The 20,602-nt window shown below is 39.9% G+C and overlaps 1 protein-coding gene across 1 annotated transcript; it reads left to right on the forward strand.

The window, feature by feature from the left end:
• Positions 1–5,063: 5,063 nt before the first annotated feature.
• HDC (histidine decarboxylase) lies at positions 5,064–20,426 on the forward strand. The gene is made up of 12 exons (XM_069983512.1): positions 5,064–5,168; positions 6,817–6,989; positions 7,892–8,005; positions 10,327–10,449; positions 11,372–11,506; positions 12,741–12,884; positions 13,564–13,630; positions 13,726–13,888; positions 14,786–14,876; positions 16,140–16,238; positions 17,045–17,146; positions 19,144–20,426. The coding sequence occupies exons 1-12, from the start codon at positions 5,141–5,143 to the stop codon at positions 19,840–19,842; spliced, it is 1,938 nt and encodes a 645-aa protein (XP_069839613.1). The 5' UTR covers positions 5,064–5,140; the 3' UTR covers positions 19,843–20,426.
• The last annotated feature ends 176 nt before the right edge of the window (positions 20,427–20,602 follow it).

Here is a 20,602-nt window from a genome sequence, read left to right on the forward strand (position 1 = left end):
GTAAGGAAAAAAAGCACTTTGGCCCAGATTTATCAAAGGGTGTAAAATTTAGACTGGTGTGAACTGCCCACAGCAACCAATCACAGCTCAGCTTTCGGCTCTGGTAAAATGATAGAAGAATTGTTAGAAGAATTGTAACTGGGTGCTGTGGGCAGTTTGCGCCAGGATAAATGTAACACCCTTTTATAAATCACCCTCTTTATGTGCATTTCCTGTAATAAGTATATATTGGTAATTTGTATAACTTTTGGGGGGCAATATAATACTTTAATAAAAATTTTGGTTCTTTAATTTTATGTAACCTTTGCATACTTTTTAACTGTTTGTCCCTATAACTTCCAAGTACTACAGTACTTTATTTGTTTGTTTAAATATATTTTCATTTATTACATGTGTACCAAGGTATACTGGCTAAATGGCATTTGTATAATAAACATCTAATGGCAAGTCAGTGTATTTACCAGGAAGTGCTCCCAACCTATACTGTACATGGAATATAAAACACACGTATTTATTTAAAGTACAATGCTAGTAAAAAAAAATAATATTGTTACCATACTTTTAATGTATTTGGCTGCAGTATCTGTTATTCAGGCTCATCTGGACTTTTTCCCATGGTCAATAGAACTCTCAGGCAAATAGAAAAAGAACAAGGCTTTTAAGTAAACATTTGCCTTAAATGATTTCTGTTGTGCTGTATATTGTACTGCGGTTGGTAAATGTCACAGTGCCTGGCCCATGCCAGTCCCTCTTCCTCACGTTCTCTGTTTCTCTGATAACAACCAGCACTGCTGTTTGCGATGTTGTACTAAAACACTGTGCAAAATGAATAATAAGAAATTATTAAAATCTGGTAATATAGATAACAACACAACCAGGCTGAATCTCACATGGGTGGAGGGGGTGTTCTAAGCGGTTGGGCCCCCAGTTATTAAGCTTGTTATCCCTTGTAATATGGATGCCCTGATGACAATACCTCTTTAATAAATCTGTGGGATGTTGCTTGTGCATGAAACTCTGAATACACAAAGGGAAGAAGTTACAAAGATAAAGTAAGGTTAACTTAAAGAGGATCCTTGGACTCTCCAAAAAACTTCTCTGTGAACTCAAGCTCCGTGTTCATCACTGCTCCTCCAGTGGACAACTGTGCAGTTGTGACCACTCTCTTGGCTATATATACTCTCAGTAGCATAACAGAGCTGAAACTAGAGCTCTAATAACTAAGGAGCAAGAAGGGCTAGGAAAAACAATTATGGAATTATGGAAAAATTATGGAATCACCTTCCTCGGAGGATGTTCATTCAGTTGCTTAATGTTGTAGAAAAAAAGCGGATCACAGATATGACACAAAACTAAAGTCATGTGAAATGACAACTTTCTGGCTTTAACCCTTAGGGGACACAGCCAGTTTTCATTTTTGCGTTTTCGTTTTTCCCTCCTCGTGTATATAAGGCCATAGCGCCTGCATTTTTCCACCTAGAGACCCAAATGAGCCCTTATTTTTTGCGCAACTAATTGTACTTTGCTAAGGCAGATGTAATTTTTGCCTAAAATGTGCCGGGAAACCAGAAAAAAATTATATGTGTGGTGAAATTGAAAAAAAAAACGCATTTCTTTTATTTGGGGGAAATGTGTTTTTACGCCATTCGCCCTGAGGTAAAACTGACTTGTTATGCATGTTCCTCAAGTCGTTACGATTAAAACGATATGTAACATGTATAACTTATATTGTATCTGATGGCCTGTATAAAATTCAAACCGTTGTTAACCAATATACGTTCCTTAAAATCGCTCCATTCCCAGGCTTATAACGCTTTTATCCTTTGGTCTATGGGTCTGTGTGAGGTGTCATTTTTTGCGCCATGATGTGATCTTTCTATCGGTACCTTGATTGCGCATATATGACTTTTTGATCGCTTTTTATTACAATTATTCTGGATTTGATGCGACCAAAAATGCGCAATTTTGCACTTTGGGATTTTTTTGTGCTGACGCCGTTTACCGTGTGAGATCAGGAATGTGATTAATTAATAGTTCGGGCGATTACGCACGCGGCGATAGCAAACATGTTTGTTTATTAATTTATTTATTTATTTTTATTTATAAAATGGGGAAAGGGGGGTGATTCAGACTTTTATTAGGGGAGGGGATTTTGTGTTATTAAAAATACTTTTTTCTTTTACTTTAGACATATACTAGAAGCCCCCCTGGGGGACTTCTAGTATATGCACTCTGATCTCTCATAGAGATCCATGCAGTATAGTTATACTGCATGAATCCATGAGATCGGTGTTCTATTACTTTTGGCTGCTGCAGCCAAAAGTAATAGAATGCCGAGCCGGGATCAGCGCCATTACGGAGCAGACCCCGGCCCGGTATGGATGCAGGGATCGCCCCCCCGCAATCGCGCCGCAGGGGGGCGATCCCCCCACTAGACCACCAGGTATGGAGATTAGCTAGTATTTAGAAGCAGCTGTCAACTTTGACAGCTGCTTCTAAGTACTTAATTAGCAGGCACGGCAATCGGACCGTGCCCGCTAATAGCCGCGAGCCCGGGCTACACGCGGCACCCGGGATCGCGGCAGTTCAGAGGGTGGTCGCCGCGCGACCCCCCTCTGAACTCCCATAGCGGCACGAGGACGTTCAATAACGTCCTGGTGCAGCTATGGGTTAAAGAGTCACTGTCGTTAGATTTTTTTTTTGCAGAAATCAATAGGCGATTTTAAGAAACTTTGTAATTGGGTTTATTAGGCAAATAAGCCATTATCTGCATGTAAAAAGCCTTTTCCCAGGTCCCCCCCTTCTCTCCTTTCTGTCATCCACTACTCAGAATCAGGAAATCTCGACAGTTTTTTCATCAGTCGGATCTGTCTGGTCTATGAAGAGGGGAGTGGAAAGGAGCGAGATTAGGGGGCAGCTGAGAGCCGAGAACAAAGGATAACACAGCAGGGGAGCTATTCAGAGCCCTAATTAGAGGTCAGAGAGGTCAGTGGTGACTGTCAGAGGAGAGAGCCCACAATGTGAATGTAAATTTACTCTTTGTTGTCCTGTTTTGCTGCTTTTACTTTCTCCATAGGAAAACCATGAAGACGGGGGAGAGCTTCAAACTGCTTTTTCATGATAAAAATAAATTTTTCGGCTAATAACCCCAATTACAAAGTTTCTTAAAATCGCCTGGACTATTGATTTCTGCAATAAAAATTTTAACATGAGTGACACTTTAAGAAACACTAACTGAAAGCATAAAATAAAAATGTGGTAGTCAATAACGTTTAATTTTTTTTTTGACCAAGCAGAGGGAAAAAATTATGGAATCACTCAAATCTGAGGAAAAATTATGGAATCATGAAAAACAAACAAAAGAACACTCCCAACACATCACCATGTAATGTGTGTTATTTATCTGAATGGCCCCTTCCCCATGTTTCCACCCCCCGACCGTTGACCCGGAAGTGTGATACTGTATACTCACGGAATCACTCTTTACCCCGGCCGCCTTCTTGAGATGATCAACTGGAACTGATCGATTTGCATACATTGTGCATGTGAACCCTGTGTAGCAATGCTCCTAGCCAATAATCGGCCCGTGTAAATGGGCCTTAACTCTAAGCAGATGTCTCTAAGAATATTGGTAGTGTGTGATATTGGAGTATCAATGTGCTTATAGGCTTGGCTTCTCCAGATTCCAGTAATTTACATACAACTGTAATAAGTGTACAGCTGGAGGATCCTCCCTCAAAAGCCATTTTTTAGCATTGTCATTTATTGTGCAAATAAAAGAACCAATGTCACTTTAATTTACAGCAAAACAGGTATCCACCCTTAATCCATCCAAAACTATTGAACTTGGTGACAAGTACAGATGATAGACCCCTCTTTTCTGTCTGTTTCACTGTTTCCATATGCTTTCTTTTAACATACTGAAAAATGTGGGAGGGGCTGTCTGGAGAATCAGCCTATTGAAGAGAGAGGCGGAGCAATGTGCAGCAGACCCTCACTATTGTTATAGTTGTAATAAAAAATGTTGAAAGACATGGTCTGGGGTTCTGGTTGATGCCTATGTCAATGTATTTTTTGATTAAACAAAGGCCGCTGTTTAATCACAGCGGCCGATTGCAGTAACATCTATGGAATCCCTGCCGTAGTGTATACACTTTATATACACGCTGTGGCCAGGATTTTATGCGGCCGCACAGAAAACTCATGTTTATTTTGTGCAGCCACTATTCATTGAATAGCGGCCGCAGGAAATAGACTGTGCAGACAATGTCAAGTACAGCTCTGGCCGTACTTTACATTGTCTGCTATAGCTAATTAGAGTGCAGGCAACCGCAAATGTATCCTAAAAAGAAGTGATATTAACCCGGCTGGTACTGTGGTACCTGCCATGTTGAACATCTTAGACACCGGTCATTCTGTGACACAGCCGTGTCACAGAACTGCCGCTGTTTTACCACGTCTGAACATGGCCTAAGACCGCATTTTATACCTGTTTTACTGTCTGATACCTACATTATTGTCAAATATGTGTGAACATTGCCTGAAAAAGAAGAAATCTCACTGATTTACCATCGTTGGTGTTATTTCATCACAATACAATGTCTGACAGGCATGTAGCAAACCTATCTACAAGGCATAAGATGTTTTAGATTGTATATTATATTATATTTACTGTGCACAAATCATTCACACTATAATCCATGTTGACTGGCGGTAATCACCTTATTACTTAAACCAGTATATTTTTCACTATCCTTGTTTGTACTGCCAGTCCTAATTCTTATTTAACCATGTCCACAACTGGTTTTACGTGATTCCAGGAGAGAGTGGGCAAGAAAAATCGGGTCCTCAAGCATCCATTGAGCTGATTATGAATGGAGCTGGTTGTGTAGATACAGCTGAAGACATCAAAGATAACAGGCAAAGCAAACAGTGCTCAAGAGTTTCTTTTATTTCGACAACCCGATGGAGTGGCATCTGAAATAAATGGAATTAGATAAAGTGTTTACGTAGGCAGAAATACATGTACATGACGTATAACCAAGAGATAACAGGGGTATATAATCTAAGGCTTGAGAGGGAGAGACGGACAGACAACTCTTAAAGCAGCAAGAGCTTACAAGTGAATATACATTCTGCCATGGAATCAGAGGAATACAGGAAAAGAGGTGGGTTGTACAAATATCTACATCTGTCTATCCATCTTCTCTTATATCTGTCTATGCATCTATATGTCAGTCTATCCATCATCTCTTATATCTGTCTATGCATCTATATGTCAGTCTATCCATCATCTCTTATATCTGTCTATGCATCTATATGTCAGTCTATCCATCATCTCTTATATCTGTCTATGCATCTATATGTCAGTCTATCCATCATCTCTTATATCTGTCTATGCATCTATATGTCAGTCTATCCATCATCTCTTATATCTGTCTATGCATCTATATGTCAGTCTATCCATCATCTCTTATATCTGTCTATGCATCTATATGTCAGTCTATCCATCTCTTATATCTGTCTATGCATCTATATGTCAGTCTATCCATCATCTCTTATATCTGTCTATGCATCTATATGTCAGTCTATCCATCATCTCTTATATCTGTCTATGCATCTATATGTCAGTCTATCCATCATCTCTTATATCTGTCTATGCATCTATATGTCAGTCTATCCATCATCTCTTATATCTGTCTATGCATCTATGTCAGTCTATCCATCATCTCTTATATCTGTCTATGCATCTATATGTCAGTCTATCCATCATCTCTTATATCTGTCTATGCATCTATGTCAGTCTTTCCATCATCTCTTATATCTGTCTATGCATCTATATGTCAGTCTATCCATCATCTCTTATATCTGTCTATGCATCTATATGTCAGTCTATCCATCATCTCTTATATCTGTTTATGCATCTATATGTCAGTCTATCCATCATCTCTTATATCTGTCTATGCATCTATATGTCAGTCTATCCATCTCTTATATCTGTCTGTGCATCTATATGTCAGTCTATCCATCATTTGTCTATCTTCTCTTATAACTTTTTATTTATTATATGTCTAATATCTATATTTTTATCTATGTATAATCTCTATTATCAGTCTATGTGTGTAACCATCCATCTTCTCTTCTTTATCTATCTATCTATCTATCTATCTATCTATCTATCTATCTATCTATCTATCTATCTATCTATCTATCTCCTATCCAGGGCTGTATTAACAGCTGCTGCTGCCCTAGGCACTAAACCTGAAGACGCCCCATCTTCACGCACCTATTGGCAATACCAGACCTGACCAATACCACCATACCCCCCACCCCCCTGGAAAAGACACCAGATTTACTGGCAAGTCTGAATGGGAGGAGGGAAACTAAAAAAAATAAAAACAAAAAAATTAGTTTTTTCTGTCCCCCTGCTCCCTGGTGCTGCCCCCCTGCAAGGTGCTGCCCTAGGCACCGGACCACGGGTGCCTAGTGGTAAATACGGCCCTGCTCCTATCTGTCTGTCTGTCTATCTCTCTCCTATCTATCTATCTATCTATCTCCTATCTATCTATCTATCTATCTAATTTTTTACTCTATCTATCATTAGTTAAACAGTACCTTAGAATGTGTTGCAGTCTGTAAGAATTTGGCATTTGAATGATTTATATGTGAATATATACAATAAAATGTATCATTCACACTCTGAGGCTATCTAAGTAAGGCAGCTGTGTCATAGTAATGTACATTTATATGACGAGTCAACACTGAAAAAGTTACTAGCTGGAATTTCTTTTCATGGTCTTCATGTTCTTTAACCAGGTAAAGAATTGGTGGACTATATCTATCAGTATCTCAGCACAGTAAGAGAAAGGCGGGTATATCCAGATGTACAGCCTGGTTATATGAGAGCTCTATTACCCGACAGTGCCCCTGTGGAATCGGAGAGTTGGGACAACATATTCAGAGACATTGAAGACATCATCATGCCTGGGGTAAAATGGTTTCCTCTACTTATAGGCTGCCTATAAATGTTAAATAATACCAGTATAATAGAATCCAATTGCACTTAATATGATGTTGAATGATAAATTACAGGGGTTCAGGGCACTGGGACCAATACTGAGACCTTACCTGTGCCAACTTACTGGTCGGAAATACTTTCCAAGCATAGCAATAAAAAAAAGAAATAAAGAGAGACTCTTCATGTTAAAAAGTGGCTTTATTTCTCATAATTTTAATGCAAAGAAAGTCAATGTTACTACTGTGTTCTCACAATGTCACATACATAGTGCGAAAGAATATGCTGGCATAGTATAGGCATGAAAATACATTCTGAAGACTATAAATACATGGACAGGTAAGAAATGCTCTAAAGGATTCCACCAAGGAATGCATCATATTTCTATAACATGCATATTACTTGAGAAGTGGAAAGTGCAATTACTAGAAAAAAAAAAGCCTGGAAATGCTGTAACAGATATCTAACCCATTCAAATCAAATAGCATCTATAGGGGTTAATATTTATAGAAGAAATATAAGGTGTTGCTAAATGAAAAGGTGATCTACTACTAGAGCAAAGAGCAGCCTCATAGAGCTTCTAGCAGGTTTATGCATTATGCAGACAGCTTCACTGCTCAGATTCCCCGACAGTGACACAGGACGGACATTGAACATATGCTGTGATATTCACCTGATTGCTAAGGGTCCGAATAGCAACACACCCTGTGATTAGCCCTTTATTGGGATATTCTATCTATCTATCTATCTATCTATCTATCTATCTATCTATCTATCTATTCTATTCCTGTATTTTGTTATATAGTCTGTTAGTTATCTGCAATGACTGAATTGTAGCAACATTTTTTTCCACTTTCATTCTATGTATTCCTGCAGGTTGTCCATTGGCAGAGTCCCCATATGCATGCATACTTCCCAGCCCTGACATCCTGGCCTTCCTTGCTTGGAGACATGCTTGCAGACGCTATAAACTGCTTAGGATTTACATGGGTACGTTGTCCCCTTACATGGGTATCTTCTAGCACTTTATATAAATGATAGATCTGCTCTTTGCATTATTAAGATGATGTCAGTACTCAGGTTGGAAGCAGTTGATGGATCTTGTAACAGTTGTGTGTTTCTGTTTTACACTATTGTACAAGGATACCGATGCAATACTTTTCGCAACTGTTTTATTTATCCCAATCTTGCGGAAATCCATGCACTTGCTGGAGAAACAATCTATTCAGATGCATGAAATGGTTTTTTGTATCCAGATATTTTTCCCACAGATCTGCCACATTAAAATCTTACAGAAATGTTTGCCACCAACTCCAAAATATGGAACCGATTTCAGTTGCAAAAGTTTCTGCAACAAATAGCATAACCTGGTTACCTCTGTACCACATGTGGTAGGAATGTCCTACTAAAATAATAAACAAATACGGCCAAAACTTGAAAATAAAACCATCAGTGAACAGATGGAAAAACCTGATATTTTTTTTGCTAAAGCAGGTAGTAAATAGTGAGCATGTTCATTGTTTTTTTATAACTTGGGACCTAATGTATTGGGCTAAAGTATATGCATATAAACGTCAAAGGTATACATTGCGGAGGTCCCCAGTGTATATTTCTGACACACACTATGAGATGCAGTGACTTTATGTATGTATGTTATGTATATAAACTAAAATGTCAGTACAATAATACATTTTGTTGAAAAATTAAAGGGAACCAATCAGCACAATTATAGGTCTACAGTGCAGCTTGTGGAGCACACCAGCCGTGGCTGCCAGCCGCTCAGATGACTAGTTGTCTTTTCTCTCCCGGCCTCTTGTGGCATAATAAAACTTCTTTTTCCCCTTTGTAAGGCTATTGCTGCAGACGCGGCTGGTGCCTCGGGGAGATGCACAGTAGAGCTGTACTATGCTGCTGGGAACCATATCAGCACAATCGTGCTCACTGGTTCTCTTTAAATTTATTTTTGCCATAATACCATGTTGCCATAATAACATTGTTTGGGGTCTCTGTTGTCAGACCCCTACCAATCAGACATTTATTAACTATCCTGTGGATAGGGGATATGTTTTAATCTAGGGATAACCCCTTTAACCCCTTCACGTCAGTAATACTTAGATATATGTTCCTACTGCACATACCTCGTGCAGTAGGAATGTATACATACGTTCCTGACACTGAAGAGGTTTGATGTTAGAGGGACCGCTGCAGTGAAAGCGGCCCCGCACACATCAGTGTCCCGGGAGCTGAGGATAATGAGAGGCAGCTGCCTTTCATTAACCCCTTAAATGCCATGATCTATAGCGATCGCGGCGTTTAAGGTACTCAAACTGAGTGATCGGGGCCCCCGCAGCCATGCTGCAGGGGTTCCCATTGCTTGTACCGACGGGCGGGGGTAATCCACTTACCTCCATCTTGTCGGATCGGTCATCCATGCATAGAGTCTGCTCTCAGGCAGCCTTTATGCACAGATCGTCGATAACACTGATCTATGCTATGCTATGGCATAGCATAGATCAGTACATGCAATATATTAATTGCATGATTTACAGTGGAAAAAAAAGTTTAAAAAAAGTGTAATAAAAAAGAAAGTTTTTAAAAGTATTAAACCCCCCCCCCTCAATAAAAGTTTAAAATACCCTCTTGCCCATTATAAAACTAAAAATATATATAAATATAATATAAATATATAAATAAACATATTGTACATTGTAGCGTGCGGAATTGTCCAATCTATTAAAATATAACATTATTGTTCCCGCACGGTGAACGGTGTAAACGAAAAAAACAAAACTAAACAAGATTGCTGATTTTTTTTAAATTATAAATCAGAAAAAAATTTATAAAAAGCAATCAATTTTTTTTTGTTACACCAATATGATATTAATAAAAACTAGAGATCATGGCGTAAAAAAATGACACCCCAAACAGCCCTTTAGGTGGAAAAATAAAAGCGCAATGGCTCTTAAAAGGCGGGGAGGAACATGGCATTAATTTGACCCGGACATGCGTGCATCAATGGGCTCTGTCTTAAAGGGGTTAAGCATGTATGTCAACAAAGACTGTGGATACATGTCTGGATTTTTATGGGCATACCTTGAAACAATACAAAAGCAAACATAATCAGTCATTGAGTATAAAAATAGTGTATAAGGTGATGGTTGCTTCTAGAAAATAGTTTGTAAAGATCTGTTTTTTCCAGATAAAGCTTGATTGACAATGAAATATAATTATGATGGGAAGCAATTGAGATGCCTGATCTCTTTGAGCTCTTTGTACTAATATATTTCTTATTTTCACAATGCCCTGATAAGGCTTCCAGTCCCGCATGTACGGAACTAGAGATGAATGTGATGGATTGGTTGGCTAAAATGCTGGGCCTTCCCTGTCATTTCCTTCATCATTACCCCGAGAGCAAAGGTGGAGGGGTTCTGCAAGTGAGTGGCCAAATATCAATAGATTGTGATGAGTATATGTATGTGTATATAGATTTGCATACTATATGCTTGCTTATTTATTTATTTTGTTTAAATTACTGAATGAATGAACAAAATAAGCTCAATAAATTCACACTTGTTGCTGCCCTGCATGTGTTGTATGCAATGGCAGACCAGAAAACGGTATGATGACATATCCTGCCACGTACTGAGCTGTGCCCATTCATTTCATATAGTCTACTAGTACCTGCATTTGGCCTTTTTAGCCAGTGCATGTTGTAATTTTTTTGCCCGTGCTTTCAAGTCCTGCAAAATGACAGTACAATACACTCAAAAATGGTCCAAACATAGTCACTAGTAGATTACACTTGGTCTAAGTAAATGGGCAATGGAGGTTTGTTGATGTATACAGTGAATGTATGGCCGTATCATATGTGAACTTGCCCATAATGCTTTATGTGCCCTGTGCCATAGTGCCCTTTCCTGAAATTTGGGGCTATTTCACCATATATTTACCATTATATATCCTCCACTGCTGGGTCAACCCCAATATAACACAGGAAAAGAAAGTTATGCTACTGGGTTATTGAAGCCAAATACAACCAGCCCCATAGTGGTTTTAATGTAGCCGAAGTGCGTATAATCGACCTCCAATCCATTCAGACAGGGGTACTTAGGATCGATTCCTTTTCTCATGATCAGTGGATATTCCTGCAGTCAGACCCCCACATACAGTAGCAGACATTTCTCTAGATAGGTTGCCTTTAATTGTGTGGAACCATGTTCACAAGATTACTGTATCCAAAGTATATTTCTGTAATATTACACACATAAAGCTAAGAAGAAAAGGTACGAATATATGTTCAGCTTTATGTGCAGCTTTATACTATCACCCTACAAATGCTCTTTTATACAATTGTAGAGTACTGTGAGCGAGTCTACACTGATAGCTTTACTGGCTGCCAGGAAGGACAAAATCCTGGAGATGCAAAGCTCAGAACCTGAATCCGATGACTCCAGCCTGAATTCTCGGCTCATTGCTTATGCCTCAAATCAGGTAAGTCAGTTAGCTATATATATTAACAAGATGATCTTAACCTTAGAATGTCTAAGCTATCTCTGCTGTTATACCATGCCCAAGCTCTCTCTGCCCTCATAAATATCCTGCCCAAGCTCTCTCTGCCCTTATAAATACCCTGCCCAAGCTCTCTCTGCCCTCATAAATACCCTGCCCAAGCTCTCTCTGCCCTCATAAATACCCTGCCCAAGCTCTCTCTGCCCTCATAAATACCCTGCCCAAGCTCTTAATATGCTGCTTGTTTGACATCTGGTAGTCTGAACCGATGTGTATCTCTCCCCCTGTCATTGTCATACAGGGATGTCACACATCACATGCCTCTTATCTCACTGCTCTCCACTTTGGAGACTCTCAGCTAGAAAACAATTACAACTGACACCTCTTCCCCCAAATTTTATTTCTAACAATGTTCTAGATCTTAAGTTGGTCATATACATAAAATGGTTGCTGGTCAATAGCCATCCCTCCTGATCTGGTTATCTACATGCACACTCAGCTTATCATCCGGAGGACAAAAGGAACGGACATTTAAAATGTAACCTGCAGAATCTCTCCCCCCCCCCTCTCTTTCCTGACATGTTCTGTAAGATGAGGGTTAGGATATACCAGGGCTGGCCTTAGGGTAGGTAGCATCCTGTGCAGAGCTTTTGGCGCCTGCCCTCCTTTCCTGCTCTGGATAGCGTGCCCGCCCCTGGAGGTACAGAGCGGCCTCTTTTGACCACAGCCATAACAGTACCTGCGGTCCCAAAAGTTACTGACAACATGAGTTGCCAAAGGCTTTTCGCTCTGTCAATCAGAATACCCTATTTAACTATAAGTATGTCATTAGATGAAGCACCCAGCGGTGGCCCCAGCACTTGCCTGGGGCCGCTAGTTGCTGATGCCTCCTTTTGATTGATGGGGTGATGCACCCTGTGTACAGGTTGCACACCCCTAAGGCCAGCCCTGGAGGCTACCATACACATGAGATGGTTGGCAAGTCCCACCAAAAGTTGTCGTTTTGGTCAACACATATCTAATGCATATGGCCATCTTTATCTCCCACTGGTTAAATTCCTTTTGGGCATTTTATAGAACGTATATAAAATGTCTTTATTTACAATCCCATATCTCCAGTGTTGCATACTGAAGAACATACTAGTGTGCAAATGTTAGTGTATAGCTTGCTAGGTAGTATTTCTTCTTAATATAACCATGTATCATATGTTTTCAGGCTCACTCTTCTGTAGAGAAAGCTGGTCTCATTTCTCTCGTAAAGGTTCGCTTTCTGCCAGTGGATGAGAATTTTTCTCTTCGAGGAGAGACATTAAGAGCCGCCATAGAAGAAGATCGAAAGCGTGGACTTGTTCCTGTCTTTGTGAGTTAAAAAGCTAATTTAGACTATTTTCTTTTTTCGTAGAAAAATCTAGTATGATAAAGGTGTCCTGAATTTTTGTGTGTTTTTAGTTTAACTTAAAGTGTCCCTGTCATTATAACTTTCAAAATCTAAATCAACAATAGATGTGATATAACGCAAATTTGCAGTTTACATTCATCATTTTTAGTTGTTGTTATTATGCTGTAAAACAAAGCTGAACTTACCAGAAATCCAGGTCCAGTCTCCTGAAGGCAAAAAAAAACCAGACTAAATACAGGAATTCCGGCCAGTACAGAGAGTCACGGCTCAATGTGTCCATTAGTCACATGACTGTCTTCTCTCTGTGAGCGCTCAGATGGCCTGGGAAACACAGAACTTCTTCTTTTCAAATTTTTCCTCTTTTTTGAGAAAAAAACTGTCAGAAAACAGGAAGTGCTGTGTTTTTCATGATAACTAAAAAAAAATATGATGAATGTATATTGCAAACTTGCTTTATATCACATCCCCTGCTGATTTAGATTTTGAAAGTTATAACGACAGTGACGCTTTAAACTCATGCACCCATTGATAACTGTCCCACTTACCACTAATATTACAGCAAGAAGGGGAGTAAGGTGTTGGAATCATAAATCGAGTACTTAAAGCTATAAGACATGACTTATATGTTTTATCCTTATAGGTATGTGCTACACTAGGAACAACTGGGGTGTGTGCCTTTGATAATCTAGCAGAGTTGGGTCCCATATGTAAGTTAGTACATTCATCTATCTCACCTTTCTATTGCTATTATCATTATCAGTGGTGGTAGTAATAGCTGTTAATGCTTGACTTTACTGTATAGGTGCCAGGGAAGGATTGTGGCTCCACATTGATGCAGCATATGCTGGCACTGCCTTTCTTTGCCCAGAGTTCAGAACGCTATTCACTGGAGTGGAATATGCTGATTCTTTTACTTTCAATCCATCAAAGTGGATGATGGTGCATTTTGACTGCACTGCTTTCTGGTGAGAATAATTAGGTGTCATGTTACCAGTGGTTTTATAAAGTTCTTTTTTATGTTAAAAAGTGTTAAATAATAACTGTAGCTTTGCTAGATGTGTAGACAATTAAAAACTGTATACGGTATAAATATGGATAACATGTATGATGAGACTCAAGAATAAGTAACAGCTCACTGCTGTAGAGCAGTTCCACTTTACGATATATACATACATGAACAGCCTTGTTAAGGGAAATAATCAGCATGACTGTGCTGATACGGTTCCCAGCTGCACAGTATAGCTCTACTGTGCAGCTCCACGAGGCTACTAGCCGTGTCCGCGGCAGTAGCCTTACATCAGGGAAAACTGAGTTCTGTTCCTGCGTGCAAGGCCAGGAGAGGTGCAGCAACTAGTCATCTGGGCGGGGTGACTAGTCGTGGCTCTGCCTGTCAGCTTGCAGTGGGGGGATGATTGAGAGGCAGAGAGGCAAGGCCAGTAACAAGTGTCTCTGCCTGTCAATCATTGCTGAGAGGCAGAGAGCCGTGACTAGTCAAAGACGACTCCCCACCCAGATGATTAGTTACGCCCCTCTCCTGGCCTCGCATGCAGGAATACAAACTCCCTTTTCCCCCATGTAAAGCTACCGCTGCAGACACGGCTGGTAGCCTCGTGGAGCTTGGAACTATATCAGCATAATCATGCTGATTGGTTCCCTTTAAATGATGAAGATTAGGATTATGCTACTAAGTTTGTGTTCACACAGTCAGGTTTTTAATTGCAATTACTGAAACCAAAGCCATGAACAAAGGAATAGAGGAATAGAGGACAGGTCATAAAGGAAAGTTATACCTTTCTCCTCTTTTTATTTTATGAACAAGAAGTAAAGAGTACATCATAGTCACAGGTTTTTACTCTCTTTAGGGTGAAAGACAAATACAAGCTACAGCAAACATTCAGTGTCAACCCCATCTACCTCCGCCATGCCAACAGTGGAGCCGCAACTGATTTCATGGTAACCTTTCTTACTGCCATAATCAACAAATAATATTATATTCCAGCTTCGTTAGATAATGCTGCAAATGTGCAACAGGCAAATAATCTAGATTACAGTAACCGAACAGAAAAGACTATGATAATAGGGAAGTTATGAGCTACAGCTAGTCAAAAGCCCACCTGCGTAATGTGGGTATTTCATCACAGACAACTCCTTTTAAGGGTGCGTTCACACCTACAGGATCTGCAGCAGATTTGATGCTGTGTTCAGTTATTTAAATGAGATCTGCTGCAGATCTGCTGCGGATCCGCAGCAGAAAATCAGCTGCGGTTCCGGTAAGTGTGAACGTACCCTAAGGGTGCCTTCACACACACACACACACACACACACACCAGATCCGCAGCAGATCCGCAGCAGATTTGATGGTGCAGATTTGATGCTGTGTTCAGTTATTTAGATTAAATCAGCTGCGGATCCGCTGCAGAAACTCCGCTGCGAGACAGTGTGTGTGTGAAGCTACCCTAAGGGGTAGTTCACAAAAAAAAAAAAATATATATATATATATTTCAAATCAACTGGTGACAGAAAGTGCCATAGATATGTAATTTACTTTTTAAAATCTTGCCTTTCCGGTACTTATCAGCTGCTGTATGTCCTGTAGGAAGTGGTGTATTCTCTCCAGTCTGACATAAAGCTCTCTGCTGCCACCTCTGTCCGTGTCAGGAACTGTCCAGTCCGTTAGAAAATCCCCATAAAAAACCTCTTCTGCTCTCCAGACTGGAAAAAATACCACTTCCTGCAGGACATACAGCAGCTGATAAGTACTGGAAGACTTGAGATTTTCTACTAGATGTAAATTACAAATCTCTGGCACTTTTTGGCACCAATTGATTTGAAAGAAAATTTTCTTTTGTGAACTGCTCCTTTAATATAGAAGTCGGCTCACTAGACCCCAGGAACAGTTGATTTTGCCAGGGAACTTCTCCTGCTATTATTATGGATGGAAAGTGAACATAGACTAAACAGACATTATTTAACTAATTTCCATAGACTACACAGACAATTTTTTTTCTAGGTGTATAAAAATTAAACATTGAACAATGAACACTAGGAATGAATAGAGTACTGGCAATGCGTGCATGGAGAGCTCTGTGCTCATTGTGAGGGACATTTCACCTCTGTTCTTGTGATCAATTGTAGAATAACCCTTTTAAAACCTTTAACTGGATTGTATTGCGTTAAAAAAAAAAATGAGCTAATTCTGTATTTGTACAATTGTAGCACTGGCAAATTCCACTTAGTCGGCGTTTCCGCTCCCTAAAGCTGTGGTTTGTAATCCGATCATTTGGGATTAAAAATCTTCAGGCACACATCAGACATGTAAGTATATTGTCGCCTTTTAACACAGGCATTAATTGTCTTCTTATACCTTTCATTTTACACCAGATATGACTGTCTTAAAAATTGCCATTACCCTCATCCTCTATAGCTGTGGTGGTGAACCTATGGCATGCGTGCCAGAGGGGGCACTTAGAGAGGCACATGCACCCATCACTTGCCAACAGGAATCCATGACAACTGTCTCAGATCCATCTGAGCATTTGCACATAAACCTGAAAGCTGTCAGTGTATGCTGCAGGTCTATGGGACCATGGCTTACACTGTCAGAAGATTGTGACCTACGCCCGACACAGGCACAATGATGTCATTCATCAATGCCTGCACTGCCAGGAAAGATGGAGGTGTTTGCGGGGGAGTAGGTATGTATGTATTTTCAACTATATATTGTACTTAAAGAAGGAGGTAAGTGGTGATGCTACACCTGGGGCATATAGCACCAATGTGTACCGCAAGGAAGCCCAGACTCCCTTAGGGTTAAATTACCATGTTGTCACTTATAAATTATGGGTTTTAGGTTACAGTTTGGTCACTCTGTGCCTAAAAGGTTCGCCATCATTGCTCTAAAGAATCTCATTTGTAACCAAAGTTAAACGTGTATATTTCTAGTCTTATTGAAGTCTATTCTCTTAAAGTTCTAACAGCTGCCACTAGATGGTGCTACAACATTTCGTTTTTGCAGAGTTTGTTTCCAGCATCCAGCACAGCACTGGCACTGTTAGCATATCTATAAAAATATATAGTAATCTACATAAGATGTATTGTGTATTGCATATGTTGTATTTCAGGGCACAGAAATGGCCAAATATTTTGAGTCATTGGTGAAAGCTGACCAGCTGTTTGAAGTCCCTGCAAAGAGATACCTTGGGCTGGTTGTTTTTCGGCTAAAGGTAATCAAGGGTTCAGTGACTTTTTCTTTCTAGTGATAATATACTACTATCTCCACCCCCTTCCTTGGGTTTGAAACATTTATCTTACATTTTGTCTATAGGGATTTATGCATTGGATCCACATGTCCAACAGCATTACAATGAGGAAACATTCCCATTGATTTTCTCAGATATTCCCTTCAATGATACCCAGCTCATGGCTCAGGGCTGTTGGTGTGTCCCATGCCTCAGAGGAAAACAGAGGGGCTTCCATGTCTCCTCTTTCTTGTATGAGAACCAGGAGGTAAAAGAGTCCCAACCCTGGCTAAAAATTCAAGGGCCACCATGATGTAGAAAATTAGGGCTATTCTGAGGTTTCTAATCATTATAATATTGTATTCATTTATGCTCCAAGCCTTACCACAAAATGCTGCTGATCTACTTAAAGGGGTTATCCAGTTCTACAAAAACATGGCCACTTTTCCCCCTCTCTTGTCTCCAGTTCAGGTGTGGTTTGCAATAAGGCTCCATTTACTTCCATGGAACTGAGTTTGAAACCACACCCAATCTGGAGACAAGAGAGGGGGAAAACTGGCCATGTTTTGTAGCACTGGATAACCCCTTTAAATTTATGGTTGCTTTTATTGCATTGTAAACTGAAAGACTCAAGATAGACTCATGAAAAAAAAACCTTTGTTCTGTGCAAAAATTTCATAAAACAGCGTCAGGGTATAAACCCACACACCGTATAAGCAGCGTATTTACTGCTGCGATACGCAGCAAACACGCAGCAAACACGCAGCAGATTAGATCTAAATAACTGAACACAGCATCAAATCTGTACCAACAAATCTGCTGCGTATTTGCTGCGTATTTGTTGCGTATCTGCTGTGTATACGGTGTGTGGGTTTGTACCCTCAGGGTTCACACAACTTTTCTTTAGGCTAATGGGTAAATAATGCTTGTGATTAGGGATGGTCCGAACCTGCCGAGGTTCGGATGAACCCGAACGCTCGGCATCGGATTCCCGCTGTCTGCCCGCTCCGTGCAGCGGGCGGATACAGCGGAGGACCGCCTGGAAAACTGGGATACAGCCTATGGCTATGGCTGTATCCCAGTTTTCTAGGCGTTCCTCCCGCTGGATCCACCCGCTGCACGGAGCGGGCAGACAGCGGGAATCATTACCGAGGGTTCAGGTTCGTACGAACCCGAACCGAACTCGGTTCGTACCATCCCTACTTGTGATTTATGACCGTAATTATCAAAATACACCCATATTTTCATACCTCATACCTCATACCTTAATCTGGATTTGGATCTTGAGTGAATGCTCACGGTACTCACTTCAAATATGACAAGCAATCTTCTAGCTTTATTTCTTGATTGATTCCAATTTTATAGACCACATAAAATCGATAATCCATCTGAGCATTCCTTCTCAGGCCAGGGTCACACTGTGTTTTTGCATCCATTTTACTGAATCAGTTTAATTTTAACATAAAGGAAAACGCAGTCAACCACATCTTTGTGTAGGTTAAAAATTTTTAAAAATGGATTAGTTTTAACCATTTTTTAAAATCAGTTTTCCCCAGAAATGTATAGGTTAAACTGATAGCAAAAACACAGTGTGAACCCAGCCTTACTGCCGCATCATTTCGAGGGACTCCTTTCTCACACCATATATAACATCTCCGATGACCTTACACTAATGCTGCATTTACACGGAACGATTATCGCGCGAATTCGCACGATAACAATCGAATTCGAACGATAATCGTACGTGTAAACGCAGCGAACGATCAAACGACGAGCGAGAAATCGTTCATTTTGATCTTTGAACATGTTCTCAAATCGGCGTTGATCGCAAAACGCATTTTCCGTTCGAAAAATCGTTCCATCTAAACGCTGATCGTTATGAAAAAAAAATCGTTACTCCGACATTGTTAATCGTACGATCGGGCCAATTATTGTTTCGTGTAAACCCAGCATTACTGTATATTCTCTCTTCTTAAATCTAGGGTCCAAATATTCTGACAGAACAAGTACTGTTAGAACTGACCAGATCTGGGAACATGTTCCTCATTCCAGCCACTATCCATGACAAGTTTATCATCCGTTTCACCGTCACCTCTCAGTTTACCACAAGGGAAGACATTCAGCGTGACTGGAATCTTATCAGAGAAGCTGCAATAAATGTCACCAATCTGTATAATAGCACCTTATCCAATGACTGCAATAAATTACTAAATCCTCCAACCACAGAAACTGGGGACACAGAAGACAACTTCCAGAAAATCACTGTACAACCCAAACATGCAGATTTCAGCCCTAAAGATTGGGTTGAGCAGATCTCTGAAGATGACTTGGATCCTTTTGAGGATTGCTTCCCTGAGAATGTCCCCGTGGCTAGCAAACATAGACCCATGTCTTCTATGTATCGATACTGGTCTACCCAGGACAAGAAAAAGAATGCCCGTTCTCTTAGATGTAACAGTGTTCCTGCACACAACAGGGAAGCAATTGTTGAAAAGATGGTGCCACAATTTGAACTTCAGAAAGATGGCAGCATTCTCTCCAAGCTCCCAGGAAAGGTTATGATTTTAGAGAAAAATGCCTTCCGGAAATTAATCAAGTTTTACAGTGTGCCCAGCTTCCCAGAAATCAGCATCCAGTGTGGGCTCAAGCTGCCCTGCTGCCCGCTCCAAGCACTAGTGTGATTACTCAGTAGCTACACAAGCAGCCATATTGTTTGGACGAACCCAACACTTTATTGATGCATTAAGAATTGGTGACATTACTTTGTCCTTTAACCCAGTTCAACCATGTAGCAAATTATGATGTTGGTTCAGTCCATACAATGACTGTGTGGGTTGTGAGAAAGTGACAGGTCCAGTTTTATATACCAGTTAGCTGTGCTCCCGGTGTAGCACTACATTTTAGCTTGAGCTGAAATCCAGTGGGAAGAGAGCATAGTGGTATATAATAGCTAATTGCACATGTCATAAGCAACAATAACTTCATATGCAATCTAATTTCTTATCATGTCTCAGGTGAGACACCATTTAATCTATGTATTAATATTTCTATATATTTAATAACAGATGATTATCACTAATATGTAATAATTGATCTCAGCCGCACAAGAGTTTATAGTGTATCCCAGCTTGCCTCTAGGCTCACCAATAATCAATGAAATTAAAGCATTTTTATCACGTCAACTGATTTTCTGTTTGCCATTAAAAAACCAGATTCAACTTTAATTTACAATTGTGACTGACAATAAATACTTTCTATACTGCAAGTCTAAATTGGGGTTTATTTGTTCTTTTTTTTTAAATTCTTTATTTTGAAGAATAAAAGATTGTACAGCAACAATCCAGAATATTAGATCATATAATGAAATGCACAGAAAAGAAATAAGTCCCAAAGGCTGTAGCAACACAATAAACCGTAGTGCAATTAACATGAGTACATGTG

Source organism: Dendropsophus ebraccatus, chromosome 1, assembly GCF_027789765.1.
Source record: "Dendropsophus ebraccatus isolate aDenEbr1 chromosome 1, aDenEbr1.pat, whole genome shotgun sequence".
Lineage (NCBI taxonomy): Eukaryota > Metazoa > Chordata > Amphibia > Anura > Hylidae > Dendropsophus > Dendropsophus ebraccatus.

Excerpts from the sequence above, each read along its gene's own strand:
- HDC (XM_069983512.1), top strand. The coding sequence starts at position 5,141 with ATGGAATCAGAGGAATACAGGAAAAGAG. Across the intron at positions 13,631-13,725 it reads AGCAGAGTTGGGTCCCATAT|GTGCCAGGGAAGGATTGTGG; the intron begins GTAAGTTAGTAC and ends TTTACTGTATAG. Across the intron at positions 13,889-14,785 it reads TTTGACTGCACTGCTTTCTG|GGTGAAAGACAAATACAAGC; the intron begins GTGAGAATAATT and ends TACTCTCTTTAG.